A 20,447-nucleotide genomic window follows, 5' to 3' on the forward strand; every position below is an offset into this window, starting at 1 on the left:
CACCAATTGCAGGGTCAATGGTTCGATTCCCAGCTGCTGCAGACTACATATCAAAGTGTCCTTGGGCAAGATACTGAACCCCAAATTGCTCCTGGTGTGAGTGTGTGTATAAACACTTAAAGCTCCTCCATGGTGTATGAATGTGTGTGTGAATGGGTGAATACTTGAGATATAAAGCACTTTGAGTGGTCAATAAGACTAGAAATCTGTCGGAGTAACTAGAATGGCTGTATTATTTAGAGGAGGACACCGGATTCAAAGATGGAGTCTCGTCAGTACACTCACCTGTTGAATATACCATAAAAAGTTTTTAGCCTCTTTCTGGGTGTGACTTATGATGACATCACACATTTTTATACGGCTTTTCTCAACTTGAGAAAATGTTTTACGGACATCAAAACCTCCGTGGATCAAAAAATTACACATACACACCTGTTATAATTGACCTTAAACCAGTTAGAGGTAGCCTTTTTTGGACGACAGGGGAAATTTTCGCAATGGATGGGTGTGTGCAGCGGTCTAACCTGTGCAGCGGTCCTCTGGGAGTGATGGTCTCTGGCAGAAAGTCTACCAGCGGAGCCCAACATCCTCCATTCAGAGGCATGGGCAGAGGATGAGGCTGGTTGGTCTCGATGACAACCACCAGCCAATCAGCATAGGGGGGCAGAGGTTCACCTAAATGGTTAGAGAGACAGTTGACATTTAACACACACAGACACACATTTCACTCAAATATAAGAGCTGAAATGAAAGACAAAAGTTGCATTTAAAGCTACTTTTTACTCTTAATTAACACTTAATTACTTAATTATTCTGACTCACAATAGTCAGTCACTAATTCAGACCAACAGAGTGTAACAAAGCTGTTTTTGGGTCACTGGCAGCAGTGAAGAGGCCCTGGGCTCCACTACTTTTATTTCAGTGCCAGTTCTCACAGAAGCCTTTTAAGAACCCCAGGCGACTCTGCACTGCTCATGCATTATCAATGACACCATGCCGCTCACCATCTTACCCTCCAGCCCCACAGCCTGTGTACTCCACACTCACCAGACCATGACAGCCGCAGCTTTTTTTTTTTTTTTTTTTTACGGGGTGTCAGGAGCAGAAATAAACTCACTCTTATCTTCATCGTACGATCCTCCCGAGCTGTTGCTGTAGCGTGATTCCAGGCGGTTGTGGGCTCGCATTATGTGGCTTAGCCTGAGGTTGGAGGAAGGAAAAAAAAAAAAAAGATTAATGATGAGTCTTGCTGGGACTGTAATTAATCTAATGATAAGCTCTAAGATACTTGGGTCTACCTCTCTTCATTTTCCTTCACAGTCTTTGCATCATCTGTGTCAGGAAAGCTCTCCTGGCCCGGGACAACAGTGTTGCTGCTCGATGTGGTGCCTAGAAATAAAGCAAAAAGGAGCATTTTAAAGTCATTAAAGTGGCATCAAGTTTTCCTTTTTGAACCTTAGACTATTCGAACAGCTCAGACTGGATTCAATTAAGTTGACAGTGTTTAACGAGATATATGAGGAAAATGTCTTGTTTTTAAATAATAAAGATGCTAATAATTATTGTTGGTTCTTAAATGTTTGTTATAGCTTTAAGATGCATTTGTTTCTTGTATTATAGATTTGGGGTGCTGGTCAATTACCGCCCCTCCTTTTTCTATCTGGATGCAGGTAATGTGGGAGAGATTTCGGTAAACGTTGGGAACTTGTGTCATTGTTTTGTGAAGTTCATCTAGAACAATGTTTGAATCTTTATTTCTTCTCACACTGCACTTGGGCTAAAATAATTCTACCGAAACTGGGCTAAACCCAACTTTGCCAGCCTTGTTCCATTGCAGGGTTATCCCTGAATTTGGGGGGTTATCCCCTCAAAATCAACTAAACATGGGGCACATCATTGTTCATCACACAACATTATAGAATGTGAACATTTGTCACATGTTTCAACAGACATTTAATGAATCGTATAGCGCTGGTCTCATCTTAAACCCGGTTATCCTGGGCAGCCCTGAGACAAGAATACGCTGTATGAAAAGCCCTTTTGAGTGAATTAATCAAATAAATCTGAATTTTGAAGTGAAGCGAAGTGAGCTGGAAGCAACCACTTCATCAGTGCCCGCACCAGCTAATCTCAAGATGACGACAATTATTTTCAACATCAACACTGCTTCATAATCACCGCTGGGAGCCAGAGTAAACACACTTTTCTACGGTTGGCTACTAAGTGGTTCCACTGGATCAGGTGGGATTTCCTGGTTGGTCAATTTATCCCATTAAAACAAATTCAACTGGTGTTCATTCTGTTCAGAGAGACAGAGTCGTTAAAGTGTACCTGAAGCTGCCGTGGAGACTTTGTGGCTCGTGGCGGTGAAACGATAGAAAGGAGGGCTGTCACAGTGCTGCACCACCGGGTTGACCGGATCCGTTTGTTGCAACTCAAATATCAGCTCCTCCATAGTTTGCATGGTGCTGTTCCGGCACAGATAGATCACCACCTTCTTGATCTGCACAAATACGTCACAGAGTATATATCCGTGAGAAACTAGAAACCATAAAAGACAGCTACATAACATTTACATGTTGGCCAAAATTACATAGGAAAGATGTCTTACATATGGCAGGAGGGTGGTGTCGCTGCTCACACCACACAGGCTGATGAGAAACTGCAGTGTGGTTCTCAGATTGTTGCTCCACTTCTCGTTGCTGACTAAAGCGTTCCAGGCATTTTCCATCTCTGGTCCTGGTAGATCATCTCCATACTGACCAGGAGAGGACATGTTATTTGCACTGACCATAAATTACCGATATCCTTGATTTGATTTCCCTTAGGTGGCTTTTTACCTTGGCGGTCATGAACATGAGGTTGTTGAGCACCATGGACGTGGCCTGTAAGGAGCCCCAGCCTGTGCCCTTCAGCTGATGGGATGAACTGGTGCTCATCGTGTGGCTTGAAGCGTCATAATCTGAGGTGCAGGGTGTGAAGACCGGGAGCAGCAGACCGCTATCTACCAGCTCGATGTTGCCGAGCCAGGGCAGGAGATAGGTCAGCATGATCTGCCTCCCATTGGGATGAGTGGTGGGGAACCTCTGGCTAACCTCTGGAACAATATTAAAAAAACCCATCAGTGTTTATATCCTACATGGAAATAAATACATATTCAGTTTTAACCATAATTGCCGGTTCAATCCTGATCCACATATGAATTCAACTTAAATCTGAGAGTCGTTTAACCAACTTAAGCTCTCAGTGTTTCTGTGGTTAGCGGAGCATCCATAGATACAGTATCTTTAGAAAATGATCAACCAGCATTTAGTGGGAAGCCATAAGAAGATGACAAGCCTGCAGGCTGCCACACACACACACGCGGCACACATGTGACACAAACCTGAGAATAGAGGAAGTGTGAGTTCTGGGTACATCCTGGCCAGCTGGCTGGAGAGCTGAGGCAGGGAGACGCTGTACAGAGGCGGCAGCGGGCCGTGGGTCCCGTAGAGGATGCTGTTTGGTTTTGGCTCTGCGATCCTCTTAGAGTACACAAACAGCTTAGCCTCCAGAATCTGTTCGAAGGAAGAGGAGAAAACTTGTGATTTATCCACCTGAAGGTGTGTTTTGTAAGATATGGCCAGAATTTGAAATGCGCTACAAAAATATAGGGGGCAGCACAACACCAGAGCTGCTGCTCAGTATACTCTCTGCTGTGGCCACCTTCCATAAAGTTATTAGTGCGGTTGTCCAAGAAGTTACTAGCCATATTAGCTAGTCTAGAAGAGCTGCATGATTGAATTATATTGTCCACGTTCAAGTTAGTTGGCTGTGTCAGCTTCCCTACAAATTTGCATGTTTTAAATAAAAATCCTGTTCATAATTTACATGCAATCTACACAGGGACGGTAGACAACAGTGCTTGTGTTTCTCACCTGCATCAGCTGCATTGAAATCTCATAGATTTCTCTGTTGGTGTCTGACGCCTTGAAGAGGACCAGATTCAGCAGGGTGACTATATCACTTGGGTAGTTTCGGCTAGTAAGGAAGGAAGGCAAAAAATAACTATGAAGTAATGTTTCTGTGTTAAGAAATCAGTGCTGAGTGCTTAGGAGGATCAGCTGAGGTGAGGCTTCAGCGTCTAAGTGGTTTCCTAACTAAAACACGAAATCTGCCTGATCCAGAGAATAGGAGAATAGGACTCCACAAAAAGAAACGAAGATGAGAGCAAAACTGTGCTTTTCAAAAACCATGTTCACAGGCAGCTGACCTCCACTGGCTGAACAGATGACAGGGAGATTGTTGAGATTTTGTACCTGCTGCCACAGACTGTAGCGATGGCTTTGAAGCAGCCTGAGGCGAGCTGGTAGGAGCCTGTGTAGCAGCGATCCACAGCCCAGTTGAATAGGTTGACCTGGTCGGCATTGAGCTCCAGGAGCAGGATGACCACTTCACAGCCAAGCTGGTGGACCTGAGCCAGGAGCAGACAACAACACAGGCCCTCCTGAGTTTCATGCCTTTTTTAAAGGATTCCCTGTAGTCCTGATTTTATCATGACCTATTTTTGACAGCTTCAGGGATTGAGTGTAAAGTGATCCCAGTAGCTCCACTTCTATCATACAAAAAAAGGCGATAAATTGCATTTTCTTGGCTACCTGCCCGGTTAATGTTTCTACTCAAAACACGAACTGAAAGCAGATGGAGAAGGTGTCAAATAAAGGAGCAGGTACTTTATCTTGTATCACAGTAAACTGAAGTAAAGACAATATTAAACAAATGTATTTTGAAACAAATCTCTCTTTCACTACTCGCCAGTGCTGCTGCAAGATAATGGTGAGCACTTGGCGAGGTCTAGTGTCGGGCATTTACAAAGCCGGCTTCAGCAAGCTATCAGGGGGGCTTTCTGGGTCAGCTCTTTGTTTCAATGCAGTGGTAAAGTTTTGGCCACGTACCCGCTGATCCTGGCAGGCTAGTATATTATCCAGCCACTTATAGAGGTATCCGTCTGGAGAGAGGCCAACGTTATCAAACACAGGCCCGCAGCACAGCACAGCAGACATGGCCTGAAAGAGCAAACAGTCAACATCACTCACTCCGTTATAGATTTTAATACCCGAGAGAAACATATTCACAGTCTTACTTTTCCCATTCATCTTAAACTGATCCACCCCCAGACTGAATGTTGTAAATCACGGCAAAAAAACACATATTTAGTCCAAATGTGGTCTTTCAACACAGCACTGGCCAAGCAGAGTGGCCAAGTTAAAGTCCCCACTGTGATTGATATTTGAGCAAAAGTATCAAATAATAAATGTACAAATAAAAGTCATTATTATGGAAGGAAATGTAAATTAGTAAAAGTGAAAGTAAATTACACATATAGTTAAATATATGTATACTTGAACATCTGACTGGCAGCTGTGTTGTTTACACTGCACACAGCTCAGTATGGTTACTCTCATGATGTGAGATTAACCTAAAGTCTGTTGTTTCTTCAGTACCGATGACAGAACAGAGAAATACAAAAACCTAATGTTGCTGAAACCAGGATTGTCTGGGTGGAGCACTTTCTCAGGCAAGTTCGAATTTGTCTTGTGGGTGGAGAAGAGTCCACACCAAACAAAGGAATTACATTTCAAGAAATCTCTCGGCTGGCAGAGATAGGTTAGGATTTTCTCTAATGCAACAAATTGTCTGTGATCCAGGAGCCCCGTTTATCAAAAGCTCAACGAAATAACTTAAATCATAAGACACAAAAAGCATGTTTTTATTTTTACAATACACACAAGAAATCTGTGGATCTATTCAGCAGTTTCTCTCTCACATGTCCACTGCTAAGTTACTTTTGTTCTTTTCCCACTATGCTAAATCATCCAACGCACACTAAAATCTGGTTTATTGCGTTGGTGCAAAAGGGAATAATTGGCATTCGCTCGACTGGTTCTGTGGTAGTCATGGGTATTTATTGGCTCTAATTTGCTGTAATGGGAACATGATGCTCAGGTATACATGTTAATTGTCCCTTTTCTGGCGCGATGCTATGATGCAAGTTGAGGTTAAGGATGTCGGCACATACACACTTTTTTCTTCCGCCTCTGTTAAAGCAGTGTTTGGACATCGTTCAGTTCTGCATTGAGTCTGAACGAGAGACTAAAATATGTTATGTTACTTTACTATATTTATTACTTTTGTATTCCTTTCTCACTTTGTTTTACTACTGTTGCACGACAATGAATGAACGACAATTAATCTTGAATCTTGAATCTTGTCAACTCGCCTCCTTGTTACTTTTTGCTGCTTCCTGTCTTCCGCAAATTTGTGCAGTCCAACTACTTTCAATGGGAGAGGAGTCAATCTTAGATTTTTAAAGCTTAATTTGGTGTAAAAATGTTATACGAGTTTGTGGAAGGCAGTAAACTGCAGAAAGTGTGTTTACCTTCAGGGCACAGTATTGATATCTTGTTATCTGGTGATTCCTGTCGCTGTAGCGGTCCAGAGGGGTGAACATGATGCTGAAGGGGCCGGCCCACTGACTGAAGAGGATGAAGAGGTGATGCCGCAGGCTCTGCTGTGGAAACAGGAAGCGCCTGTGGTGCACTGGGGAGGGAGACGAGAAGGCCTGTTACAGGTCTGCTCATTGAGAGAGTGACAAGTCAGCAAAAATATTGAATCATCTTAACTCTTAATTAACTCCTAAAAGTGCATTTTCCGGGATGGTAATAAGGTGTTGTTGTCCCTCGACACATCATTAGACATTCAGTGGGGACTTGTGAATGCTTGGCAACCCCATGACTCATCACATGTTCCGGCCTGCTGTGTCCTTAAGCAGCACTACTTTGCAGCTCTGTTTGGGCCGCGTCCAAATCAAGATCAATGTCAAGTGTCTGGTGCTGCATGTGCTGAGCAGAAAGAGGCTGAATGGAAGCCTGTTATATAACTCACAATCCACAAATTGATGATGGACGTTGTATTAGTTGTTTAAAATAAAAAAATTGCATTTGATTTTACATTCTGACCTGCAGGGCATTTTAGTGACCGGCCTGACACGAGAGCCCTTTCAAGCTGAACCTACCTGGTACACACTGGATGAGGTTGGCCACCATGGCGCTGAAGTGAGCTCGGATGTCCTTGAGGATCTCTGCATCTTTGTCATTCTCAGCTTCCAGGAGCATCCGGGTCAGATCCACATACTCCAGGAACAGAGCGCCCAGAGCCAGGGTGTCACGTTCCAGAGCCCCGTTTGTACTGTAGGATCACAGAGACGACAGGGAGACGCCCGATGAAAAGAAATCACAAACTAAACAGTAGGTAAGAGTAAGATTTCACTTGCTTTTTCACCATCTGTCAACACGCAAATAATACCACATCCATTTATCATAAGGGGTTATATCAAGGTTGTATCCTGATGATCACATTTCATCATCTTCACCCAAATACCTGGAACTTTAAGCACCAGGAAGAACTTTTTTTTAAGGAAGTGAAAGGTTCATTCTGCCAGTTTACAAAACTTGCTGTACTTTTAGAAAGTGCTTTCCAGAACTACAGGAACCTTTTAGTGGGAACTGTGCAGTGTGGATCTGTAATATGTCAACTAATGCCATTCTGACCTGTCACTGATGACACCTGCATCAGCCAGCAGCTCAAAGATCCGCAGCAGCTGCAGCCTCAGCAGGTCCCGCCGCTCACGCCGCTTCTTGTTCTGCGAAAAATCATTACGTAGAATCGTTCACGACAGAGTTCCTGGTACCAATATCATTAATCTATATTTAGCGACTGAGATTTCCCGATATGCGCCAGCTCTCTGGTAGAATTACAGCCCACTATCTCGTTCATTAATAAATTAACACCAACGGTAAATGGAAAATATTATAAATGCTGCAAATGCAGTGAACCAACCTCAGGTCTTCTTTCTAACGCTTCTTTCATTAGGGGATGTAGCTCCTCCACAAGTTCCCTGCATGCAGAAGGTGAAAATACAAACAAGTTAACGCCGAGGTAAATGGACAAAATTTAATTGCAATGAGATTATTGTTCCTTTTTTTTTCTACAGGAAAAACAGATTAGAGATTAATATAAAATCTGATTTTGTTTTTTTTAGGGAACAATTTAGATGAAGCTGTAAATGGCAACAAGGCACTGCTCAAGTATAATCCCCAGTTTATCTCCACTTTAAATCCACACAGATACAGGTCAACACTTATTAATGGATTGTCCTCTTAACTCTCATCTGACTGGTCCTGCCCCATTAACGGAGATGAATACACAATCTCCATATTTAAACCAAGAAGTCAATCACATGCAAACATTTTGGGAAGAAAAAAACAACATTTGTGAGAGGAAATTTGACTTCCCCAGATTAGATAAGACAGGGTTCCTTGATATACCTGAATACAAGGGAATTGGTGCGCCCAAAGCCCAGTACTAAAGACTCTGTCAACTCGATGCTCTCTGCCCTCATCAGTGGAACCAACTGCTTCAGAAGCCAAGCCACAGATGGGCTCCCGATAACCTGAAACATCAAACACCGGCGGTTCAGTCACACACGTAAACCTCTAACGCTGCTTGAACACGCTAATTACACAGGGCTGCATGGAGATAAGTGTGTACAGTTGAGAATATATCAGCTTCCTGTTCTATTCATGTGAGGTAGCTGCTGTGAAATGTGATGCTTTGAGTTTGAATGTCAACAAGCTCCATATGAACACCTGATCCTGGAGAGACAAAGCACTGTGGGGAATTAATAAGGCTGGAGGGCGAGGAGGCGGCTACCTTGTTATCGTAGCTGACGCCGCTGTCAGGCGTGGCGGTGGAGATCTCAGGTGTCGATGCTCTCAAATGACCGGGGCTCATGATACTGGGCTTTGCCACCCCGAAGCAAAGGATCAGGTAGTTTCTCCACAGGGTTACGTAATTGTCCCCGCTGCCAGACGTGCTGGTCTTCTTCGCATACACTGGGTTACTGGTGAATCACACAAAAAAGAAAAGACGATTATTTTTATCTGAGCTGTTTTTAACAAAGGGTGTCTTTTTCATATGCAATGAGGAACCAGGATCAGGTGGCTATACTTAAAAACAGGAACTCTAAGTGTGGGTGCACAGAAAAAAAACAAATGGAACAAGTGTTTCATCACTGGAAAAAAAAAAGTCCCATATTATCATACTGTGATACTGGCCTGAGCAGGCACCGCCCACTGTGTTTCCGCATTGTGGGCTCTGCTGCTGTTTCTGCTGGGGGCATGGCGGATGGTGGGGACTGTATGGACATCACAATGTTATGGTAGTTGTGATGGTGGACAGCAGCGTCATCACTTACTTCGGGTCTACCAGGGGCATGAGCGCCTGCATCCGGGTGAAGGCGTAGGGCCAGGCGTAGCTGAGAGCCATCGGGCAGTGTTTGGGCAGGTTGTCCTGTCGGAGGAGGCTATAGACACACAGCACCCAGGGGTCCTTCACAGACTGGGCGAAGATCCACACGTGCGAGGGGCTCCTGATGTCGTAATGACTGTTGACGAGCAGCGCGTTCCACTCCACCAGCCACTGGAGGTCGACGTGGTGGCCAGCTGGCAGGGCGGCCTGCGAACAAGCAAGTGGCACCGCAGGCTCAGAGGTCAGGGGTCACAGCTGGATTAGACTGTCAGCACTTCTTCCACCTCTTCATCCACATGCTTAGGAATAACTTATTCAAATGCGAATGAGGCGAGTATTATGAGAAGTATATTTAGACACACAGTTCAATAATGCATGTCAGGACACTATTATCCTATTCTCAATAAATCTGTATTCTTAGCATCACGATAACAGCTTGATGATTACATAAATGAGAGTCAAAAGGCCAACAGCTGCTCAGTTCCAGATGTTCTTTCAGTTTTTACATCACGTAACTCAACTGAGCTTCTGTCTTGCAGTCAATAGTTTGCTGCTCTGTCATGTTTAAACCACCCTCGATCTCTTCATAAAAGTAACGATCAAGCACGTCATGTGAAATGAATCCAGCGTTAATAAACACAAAAGCAAGTCGACTGTAGGCACGTCTGAAGTGAGACTGAACCAAGCTCCAAACGACTCACTGTGTCAGAGACGGCGACGTTGACGAAACTCTCCAGGATTACAGGGCTGAGCTGGTCCATAATCTCTATCATCGGTTTGTCATCATCCTGCAGGTGAATGCAGAAAATCACAGTCGGTAAACACAGTCATCAATCTTTCCTGTATTCTGTCAGCCGAGTTTAAACTCCGTCTCGCTTTATTACCTCGGACTGCCCGATGGTCATGAAGAGACTCCGTATCTCTTTGAGGATGGCGACGGCGAGTCTGCGGGTGCTCAGCTGACAGGAGCAGAGCAGCACGAGCGCCAGCCCCTCCACGGCGTGCAGCACAGAGGAGTGAGGGCCGCGCTCTGCAGGCATCTTCAGACTCGAGCCCGTCTGCAGCAGCTGTGACAGAAACATCAAAATAAAACAAAACCCGGTTTCACGGCTGCGTGATTAAAATGACACCCGGGTAAATTACATTTCTATTTCTACATCAGGTGTGAGAGCAGCTGTTAGCAGAACCATTAGAAGGGCAGATAGCAGAAACCAAACACAAATGAGTCACATCATAATTGGTCTTTCCCACGTTAAAAGGTACGCAGACATGTCACAGCTGTGTACCTCTGCAGTGTGTACTTTAGCGGTGTCACAGCTCTTCCCTGGGGCCGCCAGGGTTAGTTTCCACTGTGTGAGCAGTTGCAGCAGTAATTTGAGGGACGTGTCTAACAGTCCCTGGTGAGTGTCCTGGACCTCCCGCAACAGGAAGTTGGTAAATCCAAACAGGACGTCGTCACGCCAGTCGGAGAAATCCACCAACAGGCTTTGCAAGGAATTCTGGGCTATGAGTCGCAGCTCGTCGTCCATGTGGATCGTTAATCTGACAGGGAAAAGATAAATGTAACAGCCATGTTTATAGGAAGAAAAAACTAAGGTCCTTATCTACGCCGGCGCAGCCAAGAGATTGGATTTTTACAGTGCAGAAAAATCTCATCAGTCTCATCTGTGATACAAATCTGATGTGCAGAATCAAGCCTTAAATCTGTCGGCTGAACGAAGCAAGATCAATTGTCAAGCTTTCTCACATAAGAAATAATCATTTAGCGCAAGAAAATGAACTAAAATGCCTGATCAATATTCAAAATATGGCGTTTAACAGTTTGAAAGCACATTTTTTTGTCTAGCGAAGGGTTTGTCAAATGCTATTTAGACAGTCTTCAAACACAGAATTATTACAATTCACACCTCATATCTTATATCTATGTTTATTCAATTTAAGAGGGGATCATGCACATTAATAAACATTAACACTTAGGGCCATAACTGTGCAACATTGAATCTAACCTGTGGAGTCTCTGGTAGGTTGATGAAGTACAAAATAACCACCACTCAGGATAATGAGCATGTTTAATTCTCCAGTAACCATTGTTTTAGACATTTAAAAAACATACTGCATATTAAAGGTGCAATATGTAAGAATTGGTCAGCATAGGGGGCAGCACATCTGAAGCTCAGTTAGCTGTGTCAGCTAGCAGTCCTTACATTGTGCACCTTTAATGGGAAGCAAACAATCAAAAAAAAAAAGTTTAAGTTCGACACCAACTTGGGAAGCAGGAAATTCAGGTTCACCTTCTACTTTCTCCAGACAAACATGAATATAACACTTGATTGAGTTTCTAAAGAGATGACTCACCGGGAGAGCAGGTCTATTAGCTCTGGCTTAGACATCCCGTCGGGCAGGATGCGGGGAATGGCAGCGACACACGTCCTGAACAAGTCGATCTTGGGCTTCCTTTCACCCCTGGAAAGGTCAGATTCCAAGTTTAACCACAAAAGCTGCTTTCAAGTGAAAACAGATCGGGTTTTGTGATAAACGGTCGTGAAAGGTTAAATAATGCATGGATGAGTTGATGATGGGGCTGGGAACACAATTAACATTCCTCTGCTGAGTCAATCGGGAGTTTTGCCAACTTGAAATGTTTTGACAGTTAGGATGACAAGGTGCTGTGAACACGTACGTGATCATGTCCTCCGGCTCCTTGTTCAACATCTGAGCGTTAGTCATCATCATGCAGCGCCCCACCTCCTTGTCAAGGTGTCTGAGGATGTTGTCGATAGCTTTCCTCACATGAAAATAATACTGTGACATCCCTGGAGGAGACGACAAGGGGAAAAAGTCGCTGTTACTCTTCTGTAAACATCCATCTAATTCCAAATCATGCTCTGTGTGTGATTTCCTAGCTCTCAGAAACAGAGTGCGTCTCGCTCACCGATGACTTTGGCCTCGTCATCTGTCAGAGTCTTGCTCAGGTACGTCTTCTTTACTCGGAGTGTGTGCCCAGAGGGTAAAGTGCAACCAGTGTTAGGCATGGGAGGCTCGCCGTCCTTCTGCTGCAGCTTATCGGCTATGACCAGGAATGCTCTCAGACCAATATTCATTCTCTGCACAGAGAAGAAACTTCAGGTTCAGATGTTTGTTATCAATGTCCAATACTGCACTGTAAATCCTCCATGAAAGCTGAAACACCACTTCTGAAGCACAAAATCAATTCCACCAGCTGTTACAAGAAGTTACATAGCAAATGCATACTGTAATCGTATTATTTAAGTGAATGCTGAATGCGCACCTCCGGATTAAGACTGAAGGCTTTTGCAGGTTTTCCAACACAAAGAAGGTCGAATATAATCTCTTTCATGGCAAAGTCAAGTCTTTCCTGTAAAGAAACAAGAAGAAAAGTGTGTTTAATATGTTGTCAGGAAGGACTGAGATTACTGGTTTTTAACTGAGAGTTGCTTGTAAAACATCAGGTGAGTCTACAGGACATAACTGTGTTCACCTGTGCAATAAACTGGATGATCTTGACAAAGATATTGAGGGGCATGTCTCTGGGTACAACACTGCGGGATCCTTTGGGGAATAGTGTTGTGACAATGGTGTTGAGGCGACTGTGGACACAGAGAGGAGAAACCATTATGAGGAAAGTTTTATACATTTGTGTAAAATGACAGAGAAAAGTGTGTTAAATTACTCTGTGCAGTATTCTTTGGTCTTGAAGGAGGTTTACTTTTAGGACGGGTTTATTCTGGGTGTAATAAACAGGTTTTAAAAGCCTGGCTTGACCCGTTTGGGATTTCTCAAGTGGGCTCAGGCTCATAATAACGTCTGTAAGCTGCTGATAAACCTGTGGGCCACCAGCACTGACAGTCTGGTGCAGTCCTGACCCCAGACCTGCATTCCTGCTGTGAGATCAATAAGATGGATGGAAGGTTTGAATAAAACTACTTGTTCAATTAACTTTTTTGTTTTCTCAAATATTTCTCGTACCAAAAAACATGATTCAGCTCATGACCTTCATCCGTTTCTCAAAGTTATTTATAAAAATATCATAAAAAGGCTGTGAAAACGCACCGATTGAGAATTTCGCAGTTGTGCCAATTTGAAGTTAGCATCAGCTGAAAACAAAAGCAAATGCAATCTACACGTCTACACATTTGGCTGGCTCAGCATTTTACACAAGGAGCAGCAAGATATCTAGTTGCAAGTGGCAACTGAAAATGAAGCCAACACAGCAAAAACTGCAGCTCCTCAAATGGCCACTTGAGGCTGGTTCCAAAAGCATATCAATCCTCGGAGACCTCCATGTTAAATTACCCAACTTCATAGCAGAAATTAACATGTCGACAACCTGGTCGACGCTTATTTCCCCATTCATCGCAACCTATACCTATATTAAGGCTTAAAGTAATGCATAATTAAGCTGCTAGCTGTCACCATGTTTCACTCAGCCTGCTTTAGCTTCAGAAACCTGTGGGTGACATCAGGGAGACAATGTAAATGTTTTACACAGTCAGTGATATTTACCCCTGTGTTGCAGTGTTGCTCTCACACTTGATTCTGATCATGTAGACCCACAGCAGCCGATACAGGGACTCCAGCGCAACACGCGCCATTTTAGGGTCTCGACTCTGCAATAAATTAAAAAATTAAAAAGAAATGAATGACAAGTGCAAGCCAAAAAAAACATATTGTAATCACACGTTGCTTACATAATACATTTAATTCACTGCATATAATCAAACACCAACAATCAAGGGGGATTATCAGGGTTCTGTTTAACAACTGAAGTGGCGATAAATAGTCGGCGCTATGTGAGCTGCAACCTTGAACCTTTGTGTATCCAGATACACCCAAACACAAAGACAGCTGCAGTCTGAATGAAAGGGCTGATGGTTTCCAGGTTACATTACCTTGAGATTTGAGAGGCAGTTGTTAAGGAAGACGTGCCATCTGTTGAGGAAGAACTGTTTCTGGCTGACACACAGCAGGCACGTCACCAGCGGGTAAAACGCCTGCGTAGAAAACAGATCTCATTGTTTCAGTCACTTCACACTGATTCAGAAATAGGCTGAACACTTATAGTTTCCACATCTAATATTTGAGGTTGTCCTCTGAGTGGGTAATTTCAAGAATTATGCATCATCTCTGAACCATATCTGCATAAGTGCAATTCAAGATGTAAACCCTGTTTTCCCTTTGAAGATTTTCTCCTTTTCTTATGCTTTTTCGCTGACGACGCATCACTCATAAAATGTGGCTTTGAGGCATAATCGCTGCCTCAGGGGAATGCAGACCTTCTTTAAGAGCCAACTGCTGTTCCATAAGGGCTGTTGTCTTTCTGTTTCACTGTGCTGAAATGCTTTTTTTTTTTTTAAGACACGAAAGAGGTAAGGTCCATTACACATGCTTCCTTATCCTGCGCTGCTTTCATGCTCATATTTTATGCTCTGAAAAGGCAGCTTGTCTCCCGCCATAAATTATTTCTAGCGCAGACAGTGACGTCGCAAGAGTGCATTACACAAGAGTGACCTTGAGATGCTTGAGGATTCGCAGAGACCGCAGGCATCCAGGCAATCTAAGCATGCGGCAGAGGTTGTCAGACAGGGCCAACAATCAGTGACAGTTTGTTTTCTGCAGGATAACTAACCAGCGAGTGCTTCTTCCTGGAGGACAAGTCCAGGGTTGTGTCGTACAAGCTGTCCACGAAGTTCCTCAGGCAGGGAACGTTCACCTCGTTCTTCACGGCCTAGGACAAACATCACACACACAAGTGGTGCTTGTTTCTCATTTAAATCAAATACTGTGTCATGCATGCAACACATACTGGAGGAAAATAAACCTACTGCTGCAACAGGAACCAAAATTTCCACAAAGAGTCCAGCCAAGGCGTGTTTGATGTCCTTGTCCTTGACTTCCAGGAAATACTGGGCACACTCCTGCAGAAAAGAGAAAAGTGAGGGGTGCAATAAAAAAACAACAACTTGTCACTTTAAATCTGCTCCAAATGTAGGAGAGTGAAAAGAGTTAGCCAGGAGATAAACAGACTTCTGTGTAGTGTATGGTCAAAATTGAATGCAATCCACAAAATGCATGCCAAAGCTAATAAGAAACATAGTGAAAGGGCAGCATATCCTCACAATCCTGAGAATGTTTTGTAAAATTTTTCATACACAATGGTGAACTTGCCAACACTCCTGTTTTTCATTGCCCTGACCAGGTCATAATTCTCCTGTATTTCTCTCTGGATTTATGACACATTTTCACCCCTACTGCAGCCTGCTGTCATGCCTCATCCTCCTCAGTAAGAGAGAGACGGAGAAGTCAGGCACAGAATCACAAAAGAGTGTCTTGTTACAAATTACAAACACTTTAGGAAATGTATAGGAGATTACCAATAAGCGGAAGTCATTATTCTGTTATTCAGTCTATCATTAAAGTGACTTGGTATTCGGTTTATGTGTTCTTTTTTCTTCCCATGAGCCTATACTGATTTTGCACAACCACAGATGGTGTGGCTGGAACAGTTTTCTGATGGAATATATGTTCATCATGTTTCATATATTATCAATGATTAACCAATTATTAACCAACATATCCATCCCTAGGTAGCACGAATGCACAATGTTGACAGAAGCCTATATTTAGGTCTCATCTTGAAACGCAAAAAATCAAAAGACAGCCAATAAATGAGTACAGAACGTGCAACGTGAAAGTGTAGTTTATGACATATAATCAGCTTTTACTACAGCTGGCTTATGATAAACATCTGGGGACCCATTCAAGGGAATCTGATGTACCTGCATGAACTGAAACGAGGCTTCAAAATCCTCGACAGGATACATCTTAATTCGGAAGAACTTGACCCCCATGATGAGGCTGATGGTGCTCTGGACTACATATGGACTCTGCTCTTTCTGCCGCAGCTCCTTCAGCTCAGTCATAAACTTCTTCTTCACAGCAGGAAACCTGAGAGAACAAAAAACCCAAATGAGATTCTGTATAAAGATGTGCCTGCATAGCTCAGTCAGACAAGTCCTAAATCAGCACTTTCACAAAAAAGTTCCTCGACTTGGAGTCGTGGCGCCGAGAGAATATGGTGACAATATTCAGGGAGCACGCCTCCTAAAATATCATCCCCTCGCCTTATCCTCAAAAATGCGGACTGCGAGTCTGTGCCCGGAGATGAACCCCTCATCCAGCACCTGATCCCTCGCCCAAATTGAACCAGAGATGGGATTCTTCAGCTGGTCTAAATTTAGAAGACAATTCATCATGAGAGCTCATCTCTTAACCTCTTCACTTTTGGCTAGAGGAGTAATCCAGCCACTGAAAACAGCTGTTTCTGCAGCTTGTTCGTGTGCTGTTTATGATCTCTACAGACACAACTAATGATTGAGAAACTGCATCTCTATCTGAATAATTTCAGTTCGCCATAACAATCTTGACCTCTTTCTTACTTTCTGGACCTCTGAGAAAAGTAAAGATCGCTATAAAAAGCCGCTCAGTGGAGGAAATTAAGCAGAGTGCACTCTGGAACGGAGGTATGCAGTGTGCTCACCGGCCATATCTCTATTTAAAGGGTTTGTTCCTCGCTGCAATAATCTGAAAACTTCAAATACACAGACATCAATTTCCAGTCCTAGTTTGGTGTGAGGGGGACCTGTCCAAAAGTGTGTCGTCTCCACAGCATGTTCCAGTCTCTTGAACCGCGAGATGTTTTGCAGGAAGGCATCAGGAATGGTAACACACCATTATAACGTGGCACGAAACCAAAAGCAGACAGAGCAGAGAGCAGAGATTTGAGAGAAAAACAATGATGTTCAATTACGTAATCGCACTTCTGTCTTCGCTACTTACTTGGACTGAGCTAATACTCCAATGATTTCAGCATAGAGGTCTGCTACAGTGTGCATGTTGCCAGTGTTAGGACCGTGATACCTACAGGAGGCACGAGACAAAGACATCAAACCTTGGAGAAATTCAAAATATGACAGAAAAAAAACTAACTCTGGTGGAAAAAGACAATCTCTTACCCCTCTTTGTATCTAAAGTGCTTAAAGGCTAAGTTAATGACTTCATTGACCAGGCTGTCAAGGACCGGGTGGAGCGGCATCTAGTTGAGAAACAGGAACATTATTGTTCAAAACATAATATCCACAAACTTTGGGAACAAAGCTACTTAAAGTCAAAGTAAAGGGACACTTCACCCAAAAGGCAAACCCACCCCCCTCACCTGTAGTGCTAATTATCTGACTGTTTTGGAAATGTCTGCCTTCTCTCTTTCTGGAGCCCAAAGCGCCAAAATTTACATTGGACACACTCAACAGTAATGTCTCTTTCCAGAAGTCATGACCCTGTTACTCAAAGTAATTCACAGATCCTGTTGTGAGCACTTTTGTGTAGAAACTATTTTCTTTCTGCTTAACTACTGTACATCCATCAACCGTATCACCGGCTGAAGGAGGCACGCAGCTACTCGTGGACGAGTGGCTCGCGCTCATGGTAGCGTGGGATGTAAACATTAATGCATCCTCCTTGGCTGAGCTGTCTCAGCAGCTAGCTTAAGATGCCCAGATTCAAAAACTTGAATGGCTCACATAAAAATGCACACAGTATGTTTTAAAACATCCAAGGCAGATTAAAAGACAACGCGTTACATTTCATTAAATGTCACGCTGTTAAAAAAAATCGGATGGCATTAAAATGAACCCTGAATAGTAAACAGAGTTCTTTATGCTTAGCTCAGTGTTTTTCCTTGTTTTACTCAAATGTATTGGAGATTCTAAAATTACTATGTGCTGACAGACACGAAACGTCATATAAACTCAAAAAACATTTTTTAATATCAATAATATGGTAGGAGTCAGTATCATGCACAAGCACATATACACGGTATGATAATCTTTTTTAATCCCAGCTTTCATCTCACAGTATACCTTCTGCTGCAACCCTTAATGGCAGGAAGGATAAATTATTGATGGGTAAAATAATTGTGGGAAATTGAATAACAAACAGGAAGCTAAAAAGCACCAGCTGCAGTGCGTCGGGCGGAGTCGAGCCCCTCCTTCTTGAATTAGTTTATGCAAGCTTTGTTATGTTAGTTAGCTACAGCCTCTGGTCCACGAGCAGATACAGCTTCTTCTGCACATCAGCATATATGTTAAAAGAGCACTAGAGGTATGAGGGAAAATATGTACTTCTGATTTTAAGGGGAACTGTCCCTTTAATTGAGATCGATATCATAAACATCTAAGACAAACTCAGGAGCCCATGTGCTCAACAATCAAGTCAGGTCACCTGTTTCAAAACTTCTATAAGTACAAGAGAGAAGATGAAGTCAATGGCCAAATCCCTCCTTTCAAGTAGATAATCCTTCTGCTGCTCGTCGCTATTAGAGAGAGAAAAACAAGAGCGGCAGGTTTGTTACAATCACACAGAACATCGTTGTTTTTTTAACACAGTTTCCATACGGGACAGATCGCTGCACGCAGACATCACGTTAATGATTCTCACTTTTTGGACTTGGTGTTGGCTCGCGGCCGGTATTCGTGCAGCTCCTCCTCGAGTCCATTTTGTCGCTTGTACCAGTCGAACAAAGTGCGCAGGATGGAGGGCAGGCAGTACTCAGCCAGAGAGCTCATGGTGCTTATCAGCTGCAAGAAGGAGACATACATGGTGCAAACGCATGTTTGTGTTTGGCAGTTAACATACCGAAGCGAAAGATTGCAATCAGTGTTTCCTTTGTTTATTTGTGCGGCAATTTAAAATCAAACCGCACAGAAGGATTGATTAACATTTCATCACTTATTCTACATCTTAACAGAAATCAGGGGCTGAATGAAATGAGGCAGCTTTTAAGTAAAAAGCTACATTAAGGGAGGAGAGGTGAGACTGAAGGGTGAGCTGGTCCTCATAGAGTCGAGGTGCCCATGGGGGCAGCCTCCCTCAGTCTTGGGGCAGGAGGTTGGGGGAGGGTGAGGGGGGAAAGGAAGGAACGGGTGGGATGGGTTGGGCACACAGGAAGGGAGGAGAGTCTGGTCAGGCCGGGGGAACACAGCGAGCCCTTCATTCAGCACGAGGCCGGAGAATAATCCTGGCTCTGTGTGGCTGCTGAATGGCCTCACGCAGCAGCACAAACACACCCCTGTGGCTGTGAAAGGGCCTTCTCTGCAGAGCCACAGACCTGCTGGACACACCTAGTGCAGAGCCGCTGCCAGCTCTCAAGGTAAACACTCCTGCCCTTGACTGGGGCTGAGCTGAAAGGCCTTTTTTGGGATGTGAGCAGGTCTTTCACCCATCAGCTCTTTCATGCTGCAGTGCATCGTATTAGAGCAGCATTTAAGACGTGAAAACTTGCGTAGGTGCTCATGGGGAGAAGCCAAACAGTTAAATGTTTGTCTTTCACGTAATCACCTGCAGATCATAATGTAAAACATGTACCGGACATGAATATTAAGCAAATATCAGCTCAGTACATCATTTTCACTTCACTTCCTCACCAGCCTTTCACAGCACTTACCTGGTCAAACTGAGGATCTTCTCCCCTCTGCAGTGACTTTGTCAATGGCTTTTCCTGAAAACACAAGAAACAGTTGGCATTTTACATTTTAAATATGTTTTCTTTAAAATTCCTCTCTTTCTACAAATTCAAACTAGCCAAAGTTCTCTCAAGTTTCCCCCGCAGCTCATAACTCTCTCCGCCCTGTCGGAGGAGCGTGTGGAGCATTTTCTGAGCTCATTACAGGCCGGCTAATGAGAGAGCCATCAATCAGTCTGACGCCGGGCCGGGTCAGATCTTTAGAGATGGGGCATTCATGACAGCTCCCATTATTACAGTCTTCTATCATCTGAGATATCGGCCTTCATGGGGAGATTTTGGTGGGAATACAGTGAGCAGTCCTGTACAGAAGATGGTTTATTGACTTCTGAACATCATTTCGTAGCAGCACATTCTTTTCCTCAATAAATGAAGGCTGAACAAGTTTGAATATTAAGATATTAAGATATTTTCAACTGGTACAATGATGCATTCCTCTTAACGGTCAATGAAAAGGTGCAATATGTAAGTATTCTAGTTAACATTCAGACATTAAAGCTCA

At 43.6% G+C, this 20,447-nt stretch overlaps 1 protein-coding gene across 4 annotated transcripts in view; it reads right to left on the bottom strand.

Annotated features, from left to right (window-relative positions):
• The window catches only part of frya (furry homolog a (Drosophila)), a 51,153-nt gene that overhangs the window by 15,844 nt on the left and 14,862 nt on the right, over positions 1 to 20,447 (bottom strand). For all 4 annotated transcript variants that reach the window (XM_037079657.1, XM_037079650.1, XM_037079675.1 and 1 more), the window contains exons 3-37: positions 19,868 to 19,921; positions 18,862 to 19,001; positions 18,646 to 18,736; positions 17,382 to 17,461; positions 17,206 to 17,286; positions 16,146 to 16,314; positions 15,192 to 15,284; positions 14,996 to 15,094; positions 14,259 to 14,360; positions 13,873 to 13,976; positions 12,848 to 12,956; positions 12,638 to 12,724; positions 12,281 to 12,452; positions 12,029 to 12,161; positions 11,704 to 11,811; positions 10,635 to 10,890; positions 10,233 to 10,415; positions 10,050 to 10,136; positions 9,296 to 9,555; positions 8,752 to 8,941; positions 8,367 to 8,491; positions 7,879 to 7,936; positions 7,590 to 7,681; positions 7,055 to 7,227; positions 6,419 to 6,579; positions 4,935 to 5,045; positions 4,299 to 4,453; positions 3,918 to 4,020; positions 3,386 to 3,557; positions 2,841 to 3,097; positions 2,612 to 2,758; positions 2,332 to 2,503; positions 1,299 to 1,389; positions 1,118 to 1,200; positions 525 to 675 (exon numbers count right to left, since the gene is read on the bottom strand). In XM_037079657.1, coding sequence (XP_036935552.1) covers positions 525 to 675; positions 1,118 to 1,200; positions 1,299 to 1,389; positions 2,332 to 2,503; positions 2,612 to 2,758; positions 2,841 to 3,097; positions 3,386 to 3,557; positions 3,918 to 4,020; positions 4,299 to 4,453; positions 4,935 to 5,045; positions 6,419 to 6,579; positions 7,055 to 7,227; positions 7,590 to 7,681; positions 7,879 to 7,936; positions 8,367 to 8,491; positions 8,752 to 8,941; positions 9,296 to 9,555; positions 10,050 to 10,136; positions 10,233 to 10,415; positions 10,635 to 10,890; positions 11,704 to 11,811; positions 12,029 to 12,161; positions 12,281 to 12,452; positions 12,638 to 12,724; positions 12,848 to 12,956; positions 13,873 to 13,976; positions 14,259 to 14,360; positions 14,996 to 15,094; positions 15,192 to 15,284; positions 16,146 to 16,314; positions 17,206 to 17,286; positions 17,382 to 17,461; positions 18,646 to 18,736; positions 18,862 to 19,001; positions 19,868 to 19,921 — 4,649 coding nt within the window. The remainder of the gene's footprint in view (positions 1 to 524; positions 676 to 1,117; positions 1,201 to 1,298; positions 1,390 to 2,331; positions 2,504 to 2,611; positions 2,759 to 2,840; positions 3,098 to 3,385; positions 3,558 to 3,917; positions 4,021 to 4,298; positions 4,454 to 4,934; positions 5,046 to 6,418; positions 6,580 to 7,054; positions 7,228 to 7,589; positions 7,682 to 7,878; positions 7,937 to 8,366; positions 8,492 to 8,751; positions 8,942 to 9,295; positions 9,556 to 10,049; positions 10,137 to 10,232; positions 10,416 to 10,634; positions 10,891 to 11,703; positions 11,812 to 12,028; positions 12,162 to 12,280; positions 12,453 to 12,637; positions 12,725 to 12,847; positions 12,957 to 13,872; positions 13,977 to 14,258; positions 14,361 to 14,995; positions 15,095 to 15,191; positions 15,285 to 16,145; positions 16,315 to 17,205; positions 17,287 to 17,381; positions 17,462 to 18,645; positions 18,737 to 18,861; positions 19,002 to 19,867; positions 19,922 to 20,447) is intronic.

This window comes from Acanthopagrus latus, chromosome 2 (genome assembly GCF_904848185.1).
Source record: "Acanthopagrus latus isolate v.2019 chromosome 2, fAcaLat1.1, whole genome shotgun sequence".
NCBI lineage: Eukaryota > Metazoa > Chordata > Actinopteri > Spariformes > Sparidae > Acanthopagrus > Acanthopagrus latus.